Source organism: Gouania willdenowi, chromosome 1, assembly GCF_900634775.1.
Source record: "Gouania willdenowi chromosome 1, fGouWil2.1, whole genome shotgun sequence".
Lineage (NCBI taxonomy): Eukaryota > Metazoa > Chordata > Actinopteri > Blenniiformes > Gobiesocidae > Gouania > Gouania willdenowi.
This window is the reverse complement of record NC_041044.1, coordinates 26658814-26684377: the sequence shown is the minus strand read 5'-3', so window position 1 is coordinate 26684377 and position 25564 is coordinate 26658814. Positions and strand designations below refer to the sequence as shown.

Sequence of the window (25564 nt, the reverse complement as noted above, 5' to 3'; positions counted from 1 at the left end):
TTGATGACCATTAGCAAAGTGAAACACTTTTAATGCTGACTCGACTTACTGCATTTGCAACATTGCTCATTTTTGTGTTTTCAGCAGTTTGCAGCGAACTTAGACCTGAATGGAGTCTCTAATAGATTTTCTAGAAATCACTGAGCAACGAAAGCTGACCATAGTCCCCTATTGGGAGATGTTCATTAGGCCTCTCATTGATCCAGGCTGGTTTTTCCATCTTGTGCTAAAGAAAAGACTTTTGTTTAAGAGAAAATAGCACAGCCATTAAACCATACGAGACAGCAGGCGATAAGCCTACATTTTGCTTCGGCTGATTTCATGTGGTCTTTCTTACTGTATTCTTCTGAATTCCCCTCCCACCATCTTTCTTTGATTTATCTTTATTTAGGTGTTACTTTGTTCCTTCTCTTTACACCCACATATAACAATGTTCACCCTTTATCTTCTCTTTTCTTTAACCAACTAACAAGAACACAAAGCTGTAGAAATAATTAGCATTTGCAATACAAAAAATATGAAAAATTACATTCAATTTTAATTTTAGAAGCTCCATTAACTGCCTCATGTTGGTTTATTAGCTCCGCCAAGAAAGTCGTATTTTCACCAGTATTTATTTGTTTGTTTGTTTGCCTGTTAGCAGGATTATGTCAAAAGTCCTTAATAGATTTTGACAAACTTGGTTTGTAATGGACCGATCTTTATGAAATTTGACTCAGCTATGTCGGGTTGGTTATTCAAACACCCCAAGTTTTATCCGGATCGGATCCAGATTCCACATTTCATCGCCTTTAAGCCTTCAAGCCTTTAAAGTGTGAATAATCGCGGTACCGTGATCAGGATCACTGACCCAGATAACTGGGAGTAACTGGAAAAGAGGAGATTTGGTGCTCTCTCAGTGCTCTTGTCCATATTTTCAGACACATATGGTTAGTTCAGACACCTGCTTTAACTAAAGTTTTTTTTTTTTTTTTTTTGCTCTTTTGTAAGGTCAGTTTTGAAGTTGACCCAGTTGCAAAGGTGAGGCAGATGGGCCGGTTGTTAAAAATAGTGTCAATTTAATATAAACTCCAAATTTGAGAAATGTTCTAACAAAGCACAAACAAACTCAAAAAAGTCCAAACCAGAAAGAACAACAAAGTACCAAAAAAGGAGCAATTACCAAAAATTGCTGAGAGGAGCAGGAGGTCTGACAATACAATGACACAGCAAACTTACAGGGAGCTCTTTCCGGCAGCGTGTTAGAGGCCGTTTTTTTTTTTTTTTTTTTTTTTTTTTTTTTAAATAATTCATGTTGTTAATTTGTTTTTTCTAGTTAATGTTATCAGGAAAATTGGCTTCACCTGTGAGACTCCAGAGGGAAAGAGAGGCTGATCTATTCCTGCTTTCTGCACTTAACACACTAAAAGTAACCCACAAACAGATATAGAAACCGGGAGAAAAAGCTAGTAATCTCAAATTAAAAATCAGAGACAAAAATAAAACATGATCAGAAACAAAATCCTAATTAAAAATGAGTCCTACCTGGACTGGAAAATATCCCCAAAATTCATCCACAGACCTCAAATCATGACGTGGTTACAGTGCAGTGTGTCACAAAGTGGTTTTTTGTGGGTACAGAATTTGTCTGAATATTGTGTCAAACACTCACTTTTATGAGAAAACAATTTGTCTTGTTTTCCAGGATGTGATTTTAAATGTTATGTATGTCACTGCTCCTATTTAATGTATTGTTATAATATATATATATATATATGTGTATATATATATATATATATATATACATATATCAACGATACCAACTCTATTTTTGTGTCTTCTAAAGTGTGGATAGAAGAACCAAATCAAATATTCTCATCAGGTGCAACAGAGTGAGATTATCTTTCAGATTATGGAAAAACTAGTCTTTGTTTGTCATCAAAAAAGAAAAACAATCCAGCACATCTGACGTTTTGCATTTCTAATATTGAAAGAAGCTTAAGTCACTAAGCATTGGTTGAGTGTGTTTTAGCAGTTGCTAAACAAACGTTCCAGCAGAGTGACATTGTTTAGGGTTTATCACGTCTTTGCCCAGAGTCAGTTCATACAAAATACTCTTTCACTGTGAACAACTTGGGCTTTATTTTTCTTTCTGACCTTATTTACATGACAATTTGGCATTGTATGGCTTTTACACATTTTTTAATTACGCTTTTTTTTCTTGATTCTGGTATTTCTTAGTCATCCAGCTCATCCCAGGAGCGCCTGCACCAGCTGCCCTTTCAGCCGACAATGGACGAGTTGCACTTCCTGTCCAAGCACTTTGGCAGCACTGAGAGCATCACCGATGATGACGGAGGTCGGCGCTCGCCCCACATCAGGCCTCGCTCGCGGAGCCTCAGGTGAGTGCATGGCAGGTTATTGGCTAAAGCTAAAAAAAAAGGCATTCGTCCATCAACCGCTTCCTCATTCTGATGTAGTTTTCTGGGCTTGAAGCTCAGAGCTCATAAAGCCCAGAGCTGCAGTCATTTGAGGACACACTGCAAGTACTGCAATATTTTCCTTTCACTCATAACAGCATTGGTGTATTTCTTTTTTTAAGTTTTGGAATTCATGTTTTACTCAAATCAAAATGTTTGTATAAGCTTACATTAAAGTTTAATTTACCTGTTAATATTTTTAGGTCAGTGTCATGATTATCAAAGTCAAATTGACATTTATACTGTGATGTGATGCCTTCATATAAGATAATTCCATTTATTTATGCCCTCTCTTTTATTACTCACACTGTATCATGTAAACCTGGAGTTATTTACATATGCTTTTTTTTATTATAATTGTCAAAATTTTATTATCATCCATAACATCATCCAACAAAAGACTACTGTGCACAATTGAAAAAGATCTAATGGTAGAGGTGTGATAAAACCCTTATATAAAATGTTCACCCAGTGTATAATTTCACTGCATATGAAAATTATTTTATATTTTCCTTTGTTTTAACATGAATTTCCTTGCGGAAACAGTTTTATATATAATCAATCTTTTTCACTTACAAATACATACTCATTTATTAGTAATAGGTGGGATGGTTTGTCTAAATAAAGATACAGCTTTAAGCATCTACCACTAAATGATTGGTTCATTGTTTAGTTTTTTTTTCTTTATATTTAAGCCAAAATTTGAGTCTTTGAGATATTACAGAATAACATACTTTGGTGTAATTGACATAGACAAGTAACTGATTAGCTCCTTGCTTGAATAATGATACTGATGTATAATGAATGATGAAATGTAACAAATGCACATACTGTATGACCCACACCTGATCCAGCTATATTTCGACATTGTAACACTTTCTTTGTGGTGTCAGGATTCACAGTAAGTAGTGTTTTTGCCTCACAAAGCGGAGATTATCTCAAGGTAAAACCCAAGAGCTAAAATTACACCTGAAACTGGTTTTAAGTAGTGCTATCAAGAGATTAAAACATTTCAACGATTAATTAGATTTGCTCTGTAATTAATTAATCTATTCAATCTCTTTTTTTTAAATCACACCTAAAAATTGCAGAGAGGCCCTCAACTTGAGGTATTTTTATTTTAATTACATTACTGTGGCTGATCAAAATATTGATATATAACTAAGTGGCTATTTAAAGTCATTTATTGTTTTTAACAAACTTGAACAGATGCAGGCGTAGCCATTTACATTGTGCTGTGTTTGAGATTTTAGTCCCAACGGCTGCCTGCAACCTTTAGTTTTGATATTGATATGTGCTTTTGTCAATCTCCAAATAATAGAAAATACAAATGAAATTAAACATCAGGTCCATATGAAGTGCTATAAGCACATCAAAAACAGTGAGAACATTTTGTCCAAGTGTACAGTGCTAGCTGCTACATGTTTAGCATTGAGGTGGTTGAGGAGGCTGCAAACTCTTTCTTGCACAATTTGCACACAACTTTTGTTTTTATGAGCCAAAATGAACGCCAAACGAAAGCACAGTGGCCTCTCATCTTGTATTGTAGCCGGTGCATCGGTATTATGGGTATGCCAGGAACTCTTGAAATAAGAAAGGTTCCGCGCTGTTTGGAGTGCAAAAGAATTGTAATTAATGACATAATTCTTTTAAGTACGTTATGTTTTTCTGTAATTGATTAATCATGATTAAAGCATTTAAATGGCAGCCCTAGTTTTAAGACAGTTCTTTGACATCATTCAAGTGCTATACCTCTAAGACACGAGTGGTGTTTGAGTGAAGGTTTTCATGATTAGCGTTTTCTCCACTGATATTCTACCAGGATCTGAGTCTCTGTGAGTGTTTGGAGTCTCTCCAGAGCAGCAGATTCTCTATTAGCAGAAGCCCCTGGTGTACTCTGCTGCCAAGCACACCTATTACTGCCTCCCCTCTGGATGGAACATGCCCTAACTACATGTGACACGTCATTATCAGTGTTCAGTCCTCATGCAGTAGCTGGCCTAGATAATATTGAGAGATTTTAACACACTGAATGCTTTTATACTCTTTGACCTCTTTTTATATCGTTATTGAACTCATTCTGTGCTTCCTCAGCCCCAATTATATTAGAAACGGTTTCTCTCTTGTGAATATTCAGATCCGTGTAGGATCGGTTTCGTTAAAACAAAACAGATGAAAGTCTTTCTTGTTCTTTGTAGCTGCCACGTTTCCCATTTCCTTGTGTCTGTGCGTGTGTGTGTGCAGAGAGTGGTATATATAACACTAATGTATCGCTGCATGTTTGTGACATCTGTGGTGTGGAAGGGATAAAAAGTGCACTGTGGAACGCAGGGAGAGTCACTCTTCATTAGAGAAACCCAGCGTACAGACTTTTTCTCATCACACCATTAGCATAATATACCGACAAGATCGACACGAGGGGAAGTGAATTATTCCGTCATTCAAGTGAGAAATAGGAAATGGTGTCTTTCCCGCCTGCCTTGGCTTTCTGTGTTGTGCTGGGTTCTACCTTCTTTGATTGTGTCTGTCGGTGCTGCTCTCTGTGTTTGTCTCTCCGTAGCCCGGGGCGCTCTCCATCCTGCTATGACAATGAAATAGTGATGATGAACCATGTCTACAAGGAGCGCTTCCCCAAGGTCAGGCTCACACAAACAAATACAAGCCCTAAGTCCATTTCCCACCACACTTATACTGTACACACGAAGAGCAGCAACAAACCCTTCTAAGCTCAATCCTAACATTTGGTGTACGTTCATTACTTTCTATCAATCTCAGTAACAATAGTAAGTAAGGTTTATTTATATAGCACCTTTCACAGACAGAGGTCACAAAGTGCTTTACATATCTGCTCATTCACACTCACATTCACACACCGATGGGACAGAGCTGCCATGCAAGGAGCTAGTCGACCATTGGGAGCAACTTGGGGTTCAGTGACTTGCCCAAGGACACTTTGACGCATAGACCGGTATAGACTGGGATTGAACCCCCACCCCCTCTACCACCTCATCATTGGTCGTTACTTTAGGAGTAACAGAGTGAACACAATACATAACATCATAAAAATCAAGCAGGCTCAAAAAACACACAAATCCGGCCCTTTAAAGATCCCAATTTGGTCTCATTGTGTAAATCACAAATTAATTCAGTTGTATACTGTATATCTTAGTACCTCCAAATACACAAATTTAATGAAACTCCACATTTTTTCCTGGGCTCACAGTTTTCACACATGATGGCAGTCATTTTTAAAGTCCAATTGTTTTAATTACTCTCAATTTTTCCAAAATCCTACAATTTTCTTCAAGTTGTATCCCAAAATGTCCCCAAATTAATGAAAAATTGGTTACAAAATGAAAGAAATCCTACAGGGACTTATATCTGTCACTTATTGCTGGAATATTGTCGGTGCCTTACATACTTTAAATACTGTTATAGGTGGAAGTTCAAACTAGGGCATAAAATTGCTCGTTTTACCACCTATAATCTGCAGCCCACTGGAGATTAAACTGGTCCGTATTTGGGCCCCTTAACTAAAATGAGTTTTACACCACTAAGTTAAAAGATGTCTGAGGCAGTGTGAATCCAAAAATATCTGTACTACCTGACACCAAATAATCTGCCTTGACAGTATTACTTACCAGTGAGGTAATAATTTAAGTATTGAAGTATTCAAGGACACTTTAATTGTCTTTATGAATGAATGAAATTCCATTAGCCGGTTCCCCTGTTAAGCCCTTAAAGAAATATAATAAATAAAATAGAAAAAACTATGTATATACAAGTGCAAATGTGCAGGGTGTGTGCCTAGACAGCTTAACCATATTTCAACAGTCTAACAGTGAACATTTAAACTCTTGTTACAGTGCGAGCATCTTTGGACATAGACAAAGTTTTCGATTTCATTTATGAATTTAACTTTTTTATTTATTTAATTCATTTTTTAATAAATGCATAATTTTTAGTGCACACGTACCACTGAGAATACTGGTATCTATTTTGGCATCCTGCATGAAATGAACAGCAAGGATAAAGAACTGCATTCTGGAAAGAAAAGTTATGGCGTTGGTGTTTTTCTTGGATCTCTCTGTAGACTCCAGATGTGCAGCAGATCAGAAAAATCCTTGCTGAAGTCAAATAAGCTTCAAACAGCCAAGGGAAATGGCAGCTTTTGCATACTTGTAGTGATTTAGGTTGTCTATTGAATCCAAAGTGAGTCACTGCTGATAGGAAATGTAAGCAAGGGAAAGGACAGCATTACTTCTGGTCTAGAGCTGCAGTTATTTTCAGCCTCACACCTAAAGGCTGATCAGCACCTGAGACGCATCATTGCTATCAGGAAATGCCTCCTGCAGCAGCACCATTGGCGGATATTTTCTCTGTTCAGTTCAAATGTGAATGATGCACCAACTCACAAAAAATGTGTTCAGAAGTTTGAGTGTTCTAGAAAGTCAGATTCATTCAAGTCAATCACTGTGACGGAGGATTGTATTACCTTCCTCTGATTGAGTGTTTACCTGATTAGGCCACAGCTCAGATGGAAGAGCGTCTCTCGGAGTTCATCCAGAATTACTGCCCAGAGAGCGTTCTCCCACTGGCAGACGGGGTCCTCAGCTTCATCCTCCACCAGATCGCTGAGTTGTCCAGAGACTGCCTGACCAAATCACGTGAGGGCCTCATTACCAGCATCTACTTCTGTGAGCTGCAGGAAAACCTGGAGAAACTGCTGGATGACGTGAGTTCTGAAGCAGAGTATGACTTGATGTCTATCCAATGCACCCCACTGACCCCGTTTCTGTTCCTTCATCAGGCGTACGAGCGCTCCGAGAGTTCAGAGCTCACCTTCGTCATTGAGCTTGTCAAAAAACTCTTCATCATCATATCTCGTCCTGCCAGGCTTCTGGAGTGTTTGGTGAGTCTCTGTATTTCTCCTGCTGTCTAATGGGAATAAAACAGGCCCTGGATCACGATTCTGCATTTGAGGAATATTTAGCACATTGGTGTGTTTGTGGAGGCTGTCTGTGAGTGAGGTTTAATATTTAACAGTGAGCTAGCTCTATAGGATGAGCAAAGAGGGGCAGATATTCAGTCAGCAGCGATGAAACAAGTGTGTCCTTCGATTTAAGAATCAGTATTGCAACAAGACAACCTGGTTAAAGTAAAACTAACCTGACTCACAATGTTCTAATTCCTTCCCAAGTTTCTTATTAGTGGGTTGCATTCCAATGATTGTAAGCAATTTAATCATATCATATTTGTATGTCTATGCCCTTATACCAGCATTCAGAGAGCGCAAACCTTTGCCAAGCGCCAATTATCCTTTTTGCCAGATATTTACGGGTATCTGGGACCATGATCAGGATCATTTTAAAGGCTTAGAAGAAATTTCTATCCCAATTAATAATGATACAGTAGGTCCAATCGTATGGGCACTCCCATTTTTTGAAAAAAAATTATGAAATACTCAATTTGGATCCGATTCGAAATAAGCTATTTGAGGCATTTGAGGAACCAACCCGACATAACTGAGTCAAATTTCATAAAGATTGGTCAATACAAACCAAGATAAGATATGATTTTTTTTTAAAGTGATCCAGAATAGGGTCTATCTTTGGTTAAAAGTTTTACAAAATCCATGAAGTAATTTTGAGGTAATTCTGCAACCATACAAACAAACAAACAAACAAATGAATGCCAGTGACTGATTGGCAAAGGTAAAAATTGATGAAAAAAAAGAAGAATTCTAAGATTTCTAAGAACTGCTTTTTAAGAATAAAAAGATAATACTTCTTTACGAAAAATGCACGTAATTAATCATTTGAAACTTGCTCGACATTTCTCCTGAAAAGCTAATTAAAACTAAAGACATTTTTAATGAGCTTATTTTATTGAGGAATCATAATTTGTGCTTTGAAAATGCTTTCAGCATCACGAAAATTGAACGCTTCATACTGAGACAGCTCCTGTTGATAAGCCCTCTGATCACTTGAACGAGCATATTACTGAGTAATTATACACGTCAGCCCTCAATGAAACTTTTTTTTTTATATAAAAGCACGAAAACAAACTTCACATCACTCATCATTTTAAACCAGTGAGCAATGAAAGACACTTCACTCGTCTCCATTGAAACTCTCTCTAGCACAGAGGACGGGCAACTATTGAGTGGAAATGTGATTGTCTGATCTGAGGGCCGCATTATTAAAATTCATGTCAGCATTTAGTAAAGTGACCAATCTGAGCATTAACACAGGAAATGACTGGTGTGTTTTTGTTGTCATTTTGTGTATTTTATTGTATTTTTGTCTTTATTTTGCGCATTTTTGGTCTCGTTTTGTGTTAATTTGTGGTTATTTTGTTAATTTTTCTCTCATTTTGTGTATTTTGTTTTTTTTTTGTTTTTTGTTTTTTGAAGTAATTTTGTTAATTCACCATTTTGTGTGTGTTTTCTGAGCCATTTTTTATGTTGTAATTTCGTGATTGTTAATTCATTTTTGTGTACATTTGTTGTCTTTTTGTTTGTTTTTGGAGTCATTTTTCCTCTGGTGTATTTTTCTCTAATTACCTCCACCAAGCGTCTGTTTGTTTGTTTGTTAGCAAGATAACTTGAAAAGTTGTGAACATATGACATTTTGGTAGGGAAGTGCGTGCTGTACTCTTTAAATCAGAATATGGGTGGACATGAGCTACTTGGCAGAGGTCTGCGCTCTCCGAGTGCTGTTTTTTGCATTTACTTTTAGGGCTGCACAAAATGAGAGCCAGGGCCGCATTTGGTCATCGGGCCACCAGTTGCCCATCTCTGCTGTAGGAGGTCAAGAGAGTTTAGTAAATCTATTATTTATGATAATTAAACCAGTGTAGGCGCTAATATTAAGTGTGCTCTGCCTGGTGTCAGTGCTCCTTTATGGATGCACTTTCTCACTCACTCGCCTCTGGCAAGTGTTGTTTAACTCGTATTATTCTTGATACATTAGATGCACTGGTGCAGGAGGAACATACTGTATAATGCAGCAGAGGTCAAATGATTGTTGAGGCTGGGTCAGATCAAGCACGCTCTCCAGCGGTAGTGGTTGAATACATGTTTATCGCTGCAAGATGTTTTTCTGATTTAACTCCAAAACTCTGCTGCTCTATTTTCCACCTCCTCCCATGTCTTCTTGAATACGAAATCAGCTCAGCTGGAGATACTTCACTTCCTCAGCTTGTTGATACAATATTCACCCAAACGTCCTCTGAGGAAAGAAGTCTTTTTAAATGCACTATAGCAGAGATGGGCAACGTCTGTCAGAGCAGGGATTGTCTGATCTAAGGGCCACATTATCACCATTCATGTTAGCATGTAGAGTAATGACAAATCTGAGCATTAATATAAAGAAAGAAACAAAGGGTTTTGTCTTTGTAGTCCTTTTGTGTGTTTTTATATTCATTTTGTCTATTTTCTTGTCAATATAGCAAATATCTGTTGCCTTTTTGTGTGTTTCTCGAGTCATCATGTGTTGTTTTGTTATATTTTTTTGTCATTTTATGTATTTTTCTGTCATTTTGGGAAATTTTGTTGGTGTTTTGTGTGTCTTTGAAGTCCTTTTGTATATGTTGTTGTTTTTGTTGTCATTTTGTGTTCAAATGGTTGTTTAGTGTCTTTGTTATCATTTTGTTGACATTTTGTGCATTTTTTTTGTTTCTCGAGTTTTGCGTGTTATGTTGGGCTTCATGTAACTTCCAACTTCATGAATTACAATTTTGTTCTGGTGCTGCACAAAATTAGACCGAGGGCCGCATGTGGCCCCCGGGCCTCCAGTTGCCTATGTCTGCACTACAGGCTGAGCCACACCTGAATATCAGCTTGCTGATTGACGGCCTCCCATGGTCGTCCCGCCTACCAGCTCCTGTCTCGTCTTTCCGTTGCCACGGTGACAATGCAAAGAGGTCGATGGGGTCAGTCAGAATGTTGAGAGGATTTTAGATTCCATGGCCCTGAGGTTATGGAGGAAGCGACGCACATAGATAAAATGTTGTTGGAAGCCCGCAGAGTTCGTTTAGCATTCAAGTCAGTTGCCAGGTCTGATTTGGTGAAAATGTCAGAGAGACAGGAAGCTGTTAGCAGGAGGAATGTTGTCCTCGAGCAGAGCAAGCTATCACAGAGCCGGGTTAATTCTCCCTTTTTGTACTCGCCTTTTTTCCTCGGTTCCAAGATATGAGAGAGCACAGAAGAAAATGATGCCGGCTGCCGCGGGCTTTCTAATCAAAATGTTATTCTTCCATCAGGAATGAAGGTGAATCCCACAGGACATGAACAAAAAGCTATTTTATCAAAGAGAAACAAGGGCATGGTTTCAAAAAACACAATTTGAAGTTGGAAAAGGAAGCAAATCGCATTGTATTTGTTTGCTAACCTTATGGTTTGGACCTGGGTTTGCTGCAGGTGGAAGTGAACCTGAGTTTGGTGATTATTTGATTCGGAGAGGACGAACTCTTATCCCTCAATGTCACAAACAAGACTAAACTTATTTTGTTTCCAAAGAAGTTTGACTATTTTTTTTAAATTTGTGTTTGCATTTTTCATTCATTGCACATCTCTAAAAGATAAAAGACAACCTTTTTTGAAATACTTGTAATTATTTTGCATCACTTATTCCGCTTGTCAACGTTGTCTAACACCAGGAGTTTAACCCAGAGGAGTTTTACCATCTCCTGGAGGCAGCAGAGGACCACGCCAAGGAGGGACAGCTAATGAAGACAGACATCCCTCGATATATCATCAGTCAGTTGGGCTTAACCAGAGATCCGCTGGAGGGTAAGAGTAAGAAAACAAATCTTTCAGGCTGTCACTGCATGTATGTTCAGACAGTTTCAGCAGGATGTTTATGTTCTATGTAATGAAAAAAAGAAAATCTGACAGTTTCTGTGATTATTTCTTAACCAAATATAGTGAGCTCCAAACACTCAGGGTGCATGTTGTTTCTGTCCACCTTGTTTTTTCACTGGCTGCTGATGAAGGATTTCTAGTACTCAAAAAACTGACCTCTTTTTGTAGCGCCATAGTAAAGAATGTTATTTCTGATGACACGCCTTATACCTATAATAGCATCTTTCACTGCCATCACTCATCGATTAATTCATCCTCCATGCTAGCTTAATCCTCTGCAGTGGTAAATGTCAACAGGTGGACCAGTTTCCCGGCTCCCTAATTATAGCTACAGTATAAACCCAGCGAGCATACAGCATCATCACGGAAACTTGATACTGAGCTGTTTTATTCATAAGAACTGAAAGCCCATGTGTTTGTATATCTTTAAGTGCATTTTGGATGTGCCACATGAAGCAGGTTTTACTGCAGGGGTGTCAAACTCAAATGCCCTCTCTATTTGATGATTCATTTTAAAGTAAAAATTACAAAGAAAGCATGAATCACAATCATTGTCCCTAGTTCAGTTACTTATATTTCAGTTCATCTAATTTCAGAAATTCACATAGGAGAGCTGACAAGGATATATAATTCATTTTTTTTTGCTCAAAATAGTCACAAATTCCTACAAATTACAATTTTTAGGAAAAATAATGCAATTTCAACAATTTATGGATGTTGTTGCTCTGTTCTAAGTAAATTACATACAATGTTTACACAGTAAAGTGAAGAGTGAATCAGGGCACAATATTGATCTAATTGCTCTTTTTTATCTCACAGAAATCAGTATTTTTCTGGTTTGTCCAACCAGGGATCAAACTGGGTAAATGACCCTTGAAAAAAAAATGAGTTTGACACCCCTGGTTTACTGTGGAAACAGAGATATTACTTTACAAAACACAGTACAGGTGTATAAAATAAAACTAGTTTTTTTTTTTCTTTTTTCTTTTAATAAATATAACGTTTAGCCTTCAAACTTATTCTTTGGACAAATTTTCTTATCAATACCTGTTGTAGTGGGTGACAAGGGTTTGCTGGAGCCTGTCAATCACATCACATACTTAACAATAGATGTGTGGATGCATTAACCTTTAGGTTTGGGCTAATTCAGCCCTCTGGTTCTTCTGAAGACTAAGGGAGCGCATACAATACATCAACCATGCCTGTTTATCCTGATTGGTGTCAGAAATACAGAGACTCAGTGTCACTATCCACGCTGAGGCTGAAGTTAGATAACACCCAGGACAGGTTGGCATTAAATCACTGTGCAAATACAAACACAGGCAGAGACACGACACACAGAAAGTCACATTTACGGACGTGCGTTCGTTGTAAACATGCAAACTGCTTAGTCAGGCTGCAGGCTGGATGAGAGCAAAACCCTTAGTGGAATAAAATCAATATACAACAAGAATAATACCAGTGATACTAGTGAGTATCATAGTGTTTTGTTTTTCAGAGTTATAGCTTATATCACTTGTGTCAAAGTCAAGGCCCGGTGGCCAAATCCGGCCCTTTAAAGCTTCTAATTCGGCCTGCAGGAGAAAGAAAAAATGACTGCGAAAACATAACTCATTGTGTAAATCACTAACTGATTCAGTTGTAGATATTTCAGTATCTGCAAATTCAATAAAACTGCACATTTTCCTCCAGGTTTCACAGTTTTCCCGTGCTTATATCACATGATGCCAGTCATTTTTAATCTCAAACTGTTGTAAATACTCATAATTTTTCCAAAATCCTGCAATTTTCCTTAAATTATTACCATAAATGTCCCCAAATTAAATAAAAATGTTCCACAAAATCAAGGAAATATAAGATTCTGGAGGGACTGATATATGTCACTTATTGCTTGGCGACCGTGGCTCAGGTGGTAGTGGGTCGTCTTCTGAACGAGAGGTTGGGGGTTCGATCCCAGTACCTGACTATGTGTCGAAGTGTCCTTGGGCAAGACACTGAACCCTAAGTTGCTCCCAGTGGTCGAGTAGCGCCTTGCAATGGCAGTCCTGTCCCACTGGTGTGTGAATGTGAGAGTGATTGGGTGAATGAGCTGATATGTAAAGCGCTTTGAGACTGCATCAGTGTGGTTATAAAGCGCTATATAAAATCAAGTCCATTTACCATTTACCAAGTCCATATTGTCGGTTCTTTACATACTTTAAATACTATTATACCTGGAAGTGCAAACCAGGGCACAACAATGATAACATTCCCACCTATAACCTGCGGCCCACTTGAGATTAAACTAGACCGTATTTGGCCCCTGAAGTAAAATGAGTTTGACACCCCTGGCTTACATGTTCATTTTTTATCTTTATTTGCAGGTGAGCAGTTATACACGTTTTAATTGTTCATGCTAATTGATTTTTCAGCTCAATGGGATGTCCAGGATCAGGATGTGTTGAGTGGAAGTGTTTGGTCAGTGGTGCGGTCTCATTGCTTTCTGTCATAAATCATCATGGCTAGGCTTTGGCTCTTCCACGCCACGTCTAATCCATCAAGCGCTGCTCATTTGCTGATGTGCTAATGGTTCAGAATATCTCTGAGCTGCTGCTTCATTCGTGAATTCCCATGGAAACGTCTCCGGTTAGCTCTCTCTGTGTGTGTTAATCTCTGCTAACGATGATGATGATGATAGCTTGTTCTTGCACTTTGTTTTGCACCTACAGTGTGTTAGCATGGACACACATGCACACCCACACATTAGCTGTGTGGGTGTGCTCCAACAGCTTCACACTTTCTTCTTTTCTTGGTCTCTCATGGAGACCGTTGACAAGATCTTTGTTTTTTTTTCTTCTTTTTCTGTCAAACAGAAAATAACAGAGAATTTGATTCGCTGCTCAGTGATTTTAATCTCAACTGACATTGATATCTACAAAGGAGCTTTGTTAACGCTTTGCAAAGTTAATTATGATTGAGTTATATTCCTGCCGTGACAAAACTGTGCTTTAATTAGTGTATTCATCTGCCCGTAACTTCCTGAAAGAACAAAGTGGGGAGGGTGCTTGAAGGAAACGAGAAAATGTCACTCTAAGATTCTGACTTATCTTTGTATGATTACATCTTTGTGCGATTAAAACTGCAGAAAAACTGCAGCAGCAGCAAAAAAAAAAAATTGACATTTGTGCAACGTCTTTTAAATCCAAAGTTTTTTCTCATTAGCCAAAGTGTTTGTTCACAGAAATTGTGAGCCTGGACAGCTACGACAGCGAGGGTCCCCACACGCCGGAGACTGACGACTCTGCAGAGGTGACCCGCAAACACGTTCAGAATTCTACCGACATGCATTTACTGCACCCTGACACACAGACATTATTAATTACATCAGTTTTTTGGTGATTTGAAAGGTTATTTTACATTTCTGTGTGTCACCAGGGAAAAGTGAGACCCATTAAACCACCGAGTGAAGAAGATTTTCAAAGCATCAAACTAATCAGCAATGGAGCTTATGGGTAAAAGACTCATCCACCCACTCAGCCTACATCAGTATAACCAAACTGCTCTAAACCACAAATAGAAAATATTTTGGCCTGTTTTGTTTTAAGATGCTGAACTACAGGTAATTTTGTTTTTTATTGTAGAAAAGACAATCTTTATCAATGACTTTCATTTGAGTAAGGTAAATAGAGACTTCATTGTGACAGGATAAAACCGCCAGCTGAAACAGGCTCTAAGGTGAAGGCCATCTGTCTCAATGGTCACGGTTAATGGAAAGCAAGGAGAGACATCCACTAAGTGTGATTTAAAACCATGACCATTCTAATCGACCTCATTCAACGATAGAAAGGATATTCATTATCTGGAATACATGATTAAGTCAGAAAATATTAGCACGTTTATGGTATGGTATACTCTTGCAAACATGATACATTTATTTATATATATATATATATATATATATATATATATATATATATATATATATTATATTCATTTCTAATGATTTGAATGTAATAATTGTGACTTTAAGATATGTTACTGCATCTTCCTGATGAATGAGAAAGCAGATTATTTTTTATTTATCTGTCAAATGGTATTCCTTTAGTGAAAGGTAAAAGAAAGGTTTTTGCAAAACATTTATACCTAAGTACAAATATAGCTGTATAGTAATTCTGAGTAATCGCTCCTTTTTTTAAAAAAAAAAAACAACCAAAAAAAAAAAAAAAATGCTGTTAATATGTTGGGATGTTCCCATTCATACATAGACTATTGACCGCTCACCCTTAATCCCAAAGGTTTACGGTCCTACGCTCCCTGTCAAATGCTGACCTGATGTGGGCTGTCCTAATGAAATTGTGCCAAAAATATTCTATTTGTTAATATGTTATGGGATATATTTTTATGATTGTGGAATTCTAAGCTGTAATCATTACCTGTAGTTTAAACATAGCTATTTACAGTATGTATATCCGTTGATTGTTTTCGTACAGTGTCATCATAACAACATTATTAACCAAAGCCATCTGTAACTACTTCTGTAAGTACTGGTAGGAATGAGTTTGATGCTCTGATGTCATTCCAACAGTGCTCTACCAGGTTGAGTTCATCCATTAATGCTTTTACAGATAGTTTGAACAGGTTTGATGGTGTGTTTTAAGTGGAAGCCACCAATTCAAATTGTCTGGTGCTGTTATTCTTTATTTCACTTGTAACAACCATTGACACCACTGTGTGTTCCCATTGGGGTTTAATTCTGTTGCTTCTACAGTTTGTGTTAGATGATTAGCATTAGTATGCTGGATAAATATAATAAAATGTGAGTATGAATTACCAAATGTATGATAAACAATGTTACTGAGACTGGTTTATCCAGTAGCTTTAACTGAAGGGGATACTGGTATGAAAATGTTTTCATGGTGAATAATAAAGAAGTGAACTCTTCATGCAGAAGTAACACATGATCTCGACCTGAGACTGCAACATGTGAAGCAGTCTAGATCAGAAAGTATCGTGATGCCTGCCAGGCCTGTGTTATTGCATTATTACCTATCAAAGAGAAAGCAATGGTATCATCTGGTGCTCCTCTGAAATCCAATATAGGTAAAGATAAGGGCTACAAGTTTAAGGGCTGACATTTATACTCAGGTGGTTAAAATATTCGTGTCAATTTTGAGTTCACCATCAAAACAGATTACATTATTTCAGTTTTTCATTTTCTCTCTAACCTCGTGCCCGACCCTCTCTTCCAGTGCCGTCTACCTGGTGCGCCACAGGGAGACACGCCAGCGTTTCGCCATGAAAAAGATCAACAAACAGAATCTGATCCTGAGGAATCAGATCCAGCAGGCGTTCGTAGAGCGGGACATTCTCACCTTCGCCGAGAACCCGTTCGTCGTCTCAATGTTCTGCTCCTTTGAAACGCGACGGCATCTTTGCATGGTCATGGAATATGTTGAAGGTAGAAAATTTCACTTTTAATGTGTGCTAATGGTGAATGTTTGGTTTGGTGAAACCCGTTAATAGACAGATATCCTGGATATACTAATCCAGCTTCGTATACAGTTCACTCCAAAAGTATTAGAATGGCAAGGTCAATTCCATTGTTTTTGTTGTATACTGGAGACATTTGGGTTTCAGATCAAAACATGAATATGAGACAAAAGTTCAGAATTCCAGCTTTAATTTCATGGTATTTACATCTATGTGTTAAACAACTCAGGGCAGAACGCCTTTTGTTTGAACCCACCTACTTTTCAATTGAGCAGAAGTATTGGAACAAATTAAATTTAACTTAAAGTGAATAATATTTAATATTTGGTGGCATAACCCTTACTTACTGCATAACTGCATCAAGACTGCCACCCATTGACTTCACCAGACTGTTGCATTCTTCATTTGAAATGCTTTTCCAGGCCTTTTTCAGTTCTTGTTTGTTTCTGGGGATATCTCCCTTCAGTCTCCTCTTCAGGAGATAAAATGCATGCTCTATTGGGTTAGGGTCCAGTCATTGATTTGGCCAGTCTAAGACCATACACTTTTTCCCCCTGATGAAGTCCTTTGTTGTGTTAGCAGTGTGTTTTGGGTCATTGTCTTCCCCCGATTAGTTTGGATGTATTTTTCTGTAAATTGCCAGATAAAATGGTTCTGTAGACTTCAGAATTCATTCTGCTGCTACCATCATGAGTTACATCATCAATAAAGACTAGTGAGCCCATTCCAGAAGCAGCCATGCAAGCCCAATTCAACTGCTGTTGATACCCTTGGCCGACCTGTTTGATGTCTGTTACTCAGTACACCAGTAGTTTTTTTTTTTTTTTCCCAAATTGTTGTATTGGCTATGCCCAATGTTTGTGCAATAGCGCTGATGGATTTTCCCTCTTCTCTCAGTTTGAAAAAGGTCTGCTTTCCTCCCATAGACAGCTCTCTGGTCTTCATGTTTGCTTAACGGCAAATGCAGTTTTCACAGGTGAAACCCAAAGCCAAAAACAAGAACTATTTAATGTTTAAGCAATCAATCTAAAAGGCAACACATGAGTAACTAGAAACACGCATCAGTCACATGTTCCAATACTTTTGCTCACTTGAAAAGTGGGTGGGTTCAAACAAAAGGTGCTCTGTCCTGAGTTGTTTAACACATCTAGATGTAAATACCATGAAATAAAAGCTGGAATTCTGAACTTTTGTCTCATATTCATGTTTTAATCTGAAAACCAAATGTGTTCAGTATACAACAAAAACAAAGGAATTGACCTTGCCGTTGTGATACTTGATGCACTGTATGTTGATTGGTTGGTTGGTTTGAAACAGAGATGAACAACTTTGATCACAGCGAGGGCCACAAAACTGTGATCGTTTGAACCAAGAGTCACATCATCAACCTTCATGTTGTATTTAGAATAATGATTAATCCGAGCATTATTACAGGGAAAAACAATGACTTTTGTGTGTTGTTTTTTTTTTTTTTTTTGTCAATTGTGTATTTATTGAGTCAGTTTATGTATTTTCGTTAATGTAATTATTTCTCATCTTTTATTTTTGTTGTTGTTTTGTGTGTTTTTCGAGTCATTTTGTGTATAGCTGTTGCTGTTGTGCGTAATTTATTATGATTTTGTGTATTTCTGTTCACCTTTTGAGAATTTTTGCTGTTTTCTGTACATTTGTCTGTTATTTTTGTATATTTCTGGACTAATCTTGTGGCGTAAGTTTTTATATTTGAGTTGTCTTGTATTTTCTTGTAGTCATTTTGTGCATTTTTCTGTAATTTTTTATGTTTTTTAGAGTCACTTTGTGTAGTTTTGGAGTCGTTTGTTGTGTTTACTTTGGGGGCCACACAGTTGCTAATGTCTGGAATAAAGGAAGAATATAAAATATAAAATAATATAAATATATAATATGAATATAATAGTATATACATATTAAATAATATATATATAATAAAAATAACAAATACTTCTCATCCATACAGCAGAACTGATTCTGTCTCAGGAATTTGAGACCGTTTAAATTGTATTGTATTCTATTCTATTCTATTCTATTCTATTCTATTCTATATACAAGTCCACATAAAGTTTTTGTGTTTGAATAAAATTCCAATATAAGTTAGGACACGAACTCCCATGAACTATACCTTCCGATGTTTCTTGACTCTCAGGTGGCGACTGTGCCACGCTGTTAAAGAACATTGGAGCTCTTCCGGTGGAACTGACAAGGATGTACTTTGCTGAAACCGTGTTAGCCTTGGAGTATCTACACAACTATGGGATCGTCCACAGGGACCTCAAACCTGACAAGTGAGTGTTAAAAGCGGCATTGTTTACACTCTATTACAATAATCAGCTAATGTTTGCCTCGGTCTAACCAGAGTCAATATGAAAAGACAGTCAGGTGATGTTGATCAGATATTTGGTGAGAAACGACTGCTTAAAGTCCTGGAACAGATATCTAGTTTGCTTTCTATCTTCACTCTTACATGCTGCCTGAACATTTCCAAACTACATTATGCTCCGTTATGTAGAATGATGTACTGTATGTATTTTAAAATGGTCAAACTTATGCCCAGTGAAGGACAAAGCAATGATTGCATGTTTGTTCTTCTTATTCAGTCTCCTTATCACCTCCATGGGTCACATTAAACTAACAGACTTTGGCTTGTCGAAGATGGGTCTAATGAGCCTCACCACCAATTTGTATGAAGGACACATCGAGAAAGACGCCAGGGAGTTTCTGGACAAACAGGTGAAGGAAACAGCTGCCATGCAAATTACTACAGTTCAAATGACTGCTGACTGATGTGTTTTATGAATGAGGTGTGAACAATTCAAAATCTGTGAAAGATGGGACACATTGTCCCTGATGAGTTTCCCGTCATTCAAAACAACCATTTCCAGTCATGTGTGCTAAAATGCCGAGTCATCCGGCAAAATCGATAACCTCCAAACGCAGAGGCAGCATTACAATGCTTCCTGTTATGGAGTCGTTAAAGCTCCCCATCTAATCACCATCCCATTTTGCAATTATAGCTATTGTTTATCCTCTGAATTAAACCAGTAATAAGTAATCAATCAGATTGGCTCCATGTATCTCTCATGGGTGGAGGCAGTCATCTGTCTGCCAGTAACAGACTCACAGCAGCTGATGAAACAGACAATGACTTTGTTTGTAGTGGGCATTACTTGTTCAGTCATTCATAATGAAAACATCCATGACACGTGTGTGTTCCCATGTGCACATACTAACATTTTTACCACAGATGCTAATGTTCCAGGCATATTTAACAGCAATCCTACACGTTGAACATGTAAATATATTAAGATCATGTACCAACAAACCTTCGTTAAGTGCTAAATATCTTCGTTGTCAGGTATTGGCTGTTATCTGGATCAGTGATCCTGACCATGGTTCCATGTTCATTTACAGTTTAATGGCTTGGAAGAAAATTCTATCCCCATTAATATCAATACAGTAGGTCTTAACGCATGAGCAAGTGCAATTTAAAAAAAATCTTGATGGAATGCACAACCTGCATTTGATTCAGATGAAATTCGTTGGTGTAATTGAAGAACCAACTAGACATAACTGAGTCAAATTTCTTAAAGATCGGTTAATTAGAAATCAATTTTATTTATTTTTCAAACTGATCCAGAATCAGTAAATATTTATCGGGATCCCCTCCAAAATGTAATAGAATCTTCCATGGCATAAGGTCTATCTTTGGTCTATCTTTGGTCAAAATTTGTTTAGCACATTGGATCTGAATCTTTCTAACATTCAAACAAACAAACGTCAACATGATCTACCTATGCATAGTGTTTCCTTTCACTAACCATTGTGTCAAAACTTTGCTAAAAAAGATGAGATCTAAATCTCTGTGAAATGAATTACTCCTCAGATACCTGTACGCTTTTCCACCCATCATGCTGGTGCTCAGTTGTTTACTGAATAAACATTCCTCAGTGTCATTCCCGTTGCTTGATTTATCTTAATCCCTGCAAACAGTGAACGTTTACCGCCTCCTCGTCCCTCTGTGCAGGTGTGCGGTACGCCTGAGTACATCGCTCCTGAGGTGATTCTACGCCAAGGCTACGGGAAACCGGTGGATTGGTGGGCCATGGGCATCATCCTCTACGAGTTCCTGGTGGGCTGTGTCCCTTTTTTTGGAGACACACCCGAGCAGCTCTTTGGACAGGTCATCACAGGTGTTGAATTCATTTATTTACTCTTTACATGCCTTCATTAAAGCATTTAAAAAACTATTTAATAAGAGTTTTACAGTCACGTGCGTTTTTGTCTTGCTAAGTTTCTCTTGGTTGACTATTGTGGACAGTTAAGACGTCTTGCAGATGTTACTGTGATTGATCTTTTGTTCCTCTGGCCCTTTTCTTTCTGTCATGTGTTATTTTGGTAGATGACATAGTTTGGCCAGATGGTGATGACACTCTACCGCCTGACGCCCAGGGCCTCATTTCTGCTCTACTACAGACCAACCCTCTTGTGAGATTGGGAACAGGTATGGATTTTTCCGATCATCAAATGTTTTAAAGCTGTAGGTTTGAGTAAACCTTGTCCAAAACCAATGCTCTCTCACTTTGTGTGTCTTTTTGTTTTTGACTTAAGAGAAACACCAGCAAAGATTTAAACAAAGGTTTATTTAAGGGGTGAACCTGATCATTTGCTGACTTTTATTTGGTTGTGCTTTTTTAAATGAGTAATGTTATCTCGTCCACTTGCATTTCCACTGCTTTAACATCAGGAAAGCTTAGGGGTGTCCCGATCGGATATCGGTTTGATATTAGCCTGAAAACGAATATCGGATATCCGATTCAAATTTCGGCATTTTTCGACTTTCTTTTTTTTTTTTTTTTTTTCAAAATAATTTTTTATTTATTTTATTCAATTGTAGAATACTGTAGATATTATGTTGAAGGTTAAAAAATATCTAACCAATTGGTAAATAATAAATGGGTTAGTTTTTCTCATTCCTACTGTTGATGACTATTGTTCTCTGTTTGAGTGACATCACTTGATCAAGCCTTTTCGAACATTCCACACTACAAAATAAGTGATTTTTTTTTTTTTTTTTTTTTTTTTCATAATAATAATAATAAAGAAAAGAGAGAGAATTTTTTTTTTAAATTCAACAAAAAAAATTTAAAAAGAAAAAAAAAGTATGTATGATTCATGCCGATATCGGATCAATATTGGTATCGGCCGATACGCAAGGCTGCGATATTGGTATCATATCGGAAATGAAAAAGTTGTATGGGCACATCCCTACTTATTGATTCAATACTAGTTTTAATCTGTTGTTTACACCCCTGCCACTAGGGGGAGCCTACGAGGTGAAGCAGCACCCTTTCTTCACCGAGCTTGACTGGAACAGTTTGCTGAGGCAGAAAGCAGAATTTGTCCCTCATCTGGAGTCAGAGGAGGACACCAGTTACTTTGACAGTACGTCTGTCTGGATTTATGAATACGCTTGTTCCATTAATATTTGGTTAATGGGTTTCGCCCAATACAGACACGGATGCTTCAGGGACAGCTTATTTCAATCTTAAAATGACACTTCTCCTTTCTTTCTCTCTTCTCTGTGCTAGCCCGATCAGATCGCTATCACCATATCAATACGTACGATGAGGACGACACTAATGATGACGAGCCAGTGGAGATCAGGCAGTTCTCCTCCTGCTCCCCACGCTTCAGCAAGGTCAACCTTTTTCTCTTTTTCACACAATCTACACTCGAGTGCTAAAGTGATGTACATTTATAACTTTCAAACTAAGAACTTACTTAGTTTTCCCTTAAAACACTGAAGAAGAAGAATTAGTACATAAAATAACTTCTAAGCAGCAAAGTTTCTATTGGTTTTACTTGCAGCTAAATAACACTCACAGGTAAAAAGTCCATATATCTCATCAGACACACTTCATCATTCACTAAGGTGAAATAAAGTATATAGTCACATGTTTGACTCCTCAGTCTCCCACCAGAGAAGACTCCTGCATCTTTAGCTGATATTTTTGTTTCCATGGTGCGTGGCTGAATTTTTTCCAATCTTTCATGATTACAGCTCGTCTTCTTGTCCTCCCCCACACAGCTTTGTCTTGTATGTTATTTTCTACATAGTGGGAGCCCTATGGCATAGAATAATGACATACAATAAGTCTCACTGGATCAGTACATCTGACAAACAAAAACAATATAAACAAACAAAATAAGCTCTACACTTTATCAGAGAGAAAACAACATGTTATAAAGATTGGTATTTGACTGCATCTTATTTACTTGTTGAAAAGTGAATTAATTCACAAAATACAAGCTCCTTCAGCTTCTATTGGAGAGTGCATTTATTCACAGTATTTGGTATAAATTATTTCAGCCCAATCTCACAGTTTGTGAAACTTTCTTTAATTTTTTGTGCATGACAACACGATTTCTTCATATTTTTTGTGTTACAGGGAACTATTTATTTTTGTGCCACGAATCACAAAGGCTTTATCTCCATAACCCAAACCCTGAATGAAACATTGTATTAAGTAGTCATTGGACGAAATGACTACCAAATGAAATACACACGTTTCACTATTCTTGGCACGCAAGAATAGTGAAACTATCATTTTTGTGTCACATTTCACCGTGAGAACGCGTTGAACCTTTACACAACAACAATACCACAAACACATGCATTACCTTGGAATAAATGAACTTTATCAATCTAAATATGAAGATCGTATTGTCCTCTATTTTGATGTTAATGCAAGTCTTAACGACTAGGTGAAGATTATGCAAAAACATGTACGGTTTGTTTGGTTCATTGGAGTTTCTAAATTGGCCGTAGAAATGAATGCGTGTTCAATAGAGTGGTGGATATCAGATGATTATGAAGGGAAGTGTTTGTGCAACTGCGGCCCCGAACATTGCTGCCTATACTGTATCAATCACCATCATGTAACATGGCTCATGCACAAAATACTAAAGTCAACAAGTAGCCGATCAATAGTGTTCATACAGGATGACTGTTCAAATTATTGTAAAATCCCATAAATTTGGATGTTACATTCCAGCATGTAAATTATTCAGGTCAAAATCTGAGACCCTTTTTTATGCATATCTAAAAACCAAAAAAATTCTTTGAAGCTCCTGAAAAAACCTGCAGCATGTTTGATTGGCTGAATCCCTGGAGGTTGGCTCAGTGTAGTACAAACCAACTATCCGAGCGATATTTTTTGATGAGCTGGCAGACCACATGCTCAGAGGGATTTGGCGTGCTTTTCCTGTTTTAGTAATGCAGTCCTAAAAACTGGTGGACCATCCACAGTAATCCCAAGCAGGCAAATTTACCAATGTTCTCAGCTCATTAACGTTAGTTAGTAAACTGTGGTATGCAAAGTCTGTGCTTTATTTGAGAATCAGACATTCTCTGTGTTGAGGGCTGTTTTTCTTTTCATCTTCTTTTATCTATTTCCTGTTTCTTATACATGATGCATCAACTGTAGCTGCCACAAATGGAGTTAAAGTTCCTCTCACCCTCTGATTCAGCAGGAGTGTTTCTCTGAAGACGGACTGATGATTATCTGATTTCTGTCTGCAGGTGTACAGCAGCATGGAGCATCTTTCACAGTTGGAGCAGAAAGTGGCAACCTCTGTGTCCCGCCGGGAGCAGAAGAGCCAAAGGGAGGAAAAGGTGACAAAGAGAGAGAGTCTGGGCAGCTTCAGCATGAGAGAGAAGAGCTGGAGGACTGGCTCCCCTGAGATGTGAGTGTGTCTCAGCACACAATGAAGGTTTTACAACAAGTGATTGTGCGACTTGTTTGCACCAGACAGTAAGGTATGGAGGGTTTTGGATGAGTACAGTAACAACAGGAGTTGCTTTATTTTCCTCCTCCAGTGATGTAGCTTTCACATGCTCCACAGTCTGTTGTTTCCCTAACACCATCTTTGACACAAAATATTGTTGTGAGCACAAACTCACACTTAAGCTTTACAGCCACAAACAGATTGTGTACCATAAAAATTAGAGAAACTAAACCCCAAACCCACTTTTTTCTGCTGAATACATATGTATTTGGGTATTAAGTAGTGCTGTTTATTAATCCCAGTGCCACTTGTCACGGCAAATTTGCGGTTGACCTCATTTGGAGACATGATTTATTGCTCTGGTTGAATGATGGAGTCCAGGCGAGGCATTGATGATTTTATAAAAAAGATTTATTATAAAATAAAATAAAAAGGAGTAAAAAAGAAGCTTCCATCCTGAAAGAATGAAAGCTCAGGCTCGTGGCAGAGCAAAAAGGCAAGACCCGCTCTGTTTAACAGTTTCACAGCTTAAGCTTTTATACAGATAACCGAAAAGTTCCACCCTGAGGTAAGGAGAAGGGGGGAGTCAGATGCCCAACAGTGGAAACATTTGAGGATGATGAAGACGTGTATATTATGAGGAAGATTGGGCCCCACTCTTATCTATCCTTGATAGTGTGTGCGTTCGTGTATATCTGCATGTGAGTTTGAGTTTTGGCCTTCAGCAGAGACTCTGTGTTGCACTGAGTACAATACGATCTGTACTGTTTAATTTAACATTATTCAGCTGTTCAAAAGTGCAAAGAGTAATGGAGTCATCATGTATTAAAACATGACAAATTGTACACATGAACATACATTTGATGATATGATGATGAATATAAAAATTGCCATAACACACTCTTCACATTTTAGTAAAAGTATGTTAATTTTGCATATTTCATTGTAAAATGACTACAAGTAAATT

The 25564-nt window shown here is 37.7% G+C and overlaps 1 protein-coding gene across 5 annotated transcripts in view; it reads left to right on the top strand.

Moving 5' to 3' along the window:
- The window catches only part of mast1a (microtubule associated serine/threonine kinase 1a), an 89910-nt gene that overhangs the window by 53446 nt on the left and 10900 nt on the right, over window positions 1–25564 (top strand). For 4 of the 5 annotated variants that reach the window (XM_028443048.1, XM_028443073.1, XM_028443042.1 and 1 more), the window contains 15 exons: window positions 2221–2381; window positions 5020–5095; window positions 6985–7194; window positions 7270–7371; window positions 11121–11259; window positions 14546–14613; window positions 14740–14816; window positions 16554–16762; window positions 18956–19094; window positions 19407–19539; window positions 20834–20999; window positions 21209–21310; window positions 22129–22251; window positions 22398–22507; window positions 24392–24555. In XM_028443048.1, coding sequence (XP_028298849.1) covers window positions 2221–2381; window positions 5020–5095; window positions 6985–7194; window positions 7270–7371; window positions 11121–11259; window positions 14546–14613; window positions 14740–14816; window positions 16554–16762; window positions 18956–19094; window positions 19407–19539; window positions 20834–20999; window positions 21209–21310; window positions 22129–22251; window positions 22398–22507; window positions 24392–24555 — 1979 coding nt within the window. The remainder of the gene's footprint in view (window positions 1–2220; window positions 2382–5019; window positions 5096–6984; window positions 7195–7269; window positions 7372–11120; window positions 11260–14545; window positions 14614–14739; window positions 14817–16553; window positions 16763–18955; window positions 19095–19406; window positions 19540–20833; window positions 21000–21208; window positions 21311–22128; window positions 22252–22397; window positions 22508–24391; window positions 24556–25564) is intronic. The other variant, XM_028443056.1, reaches the window with a different exon arrangement.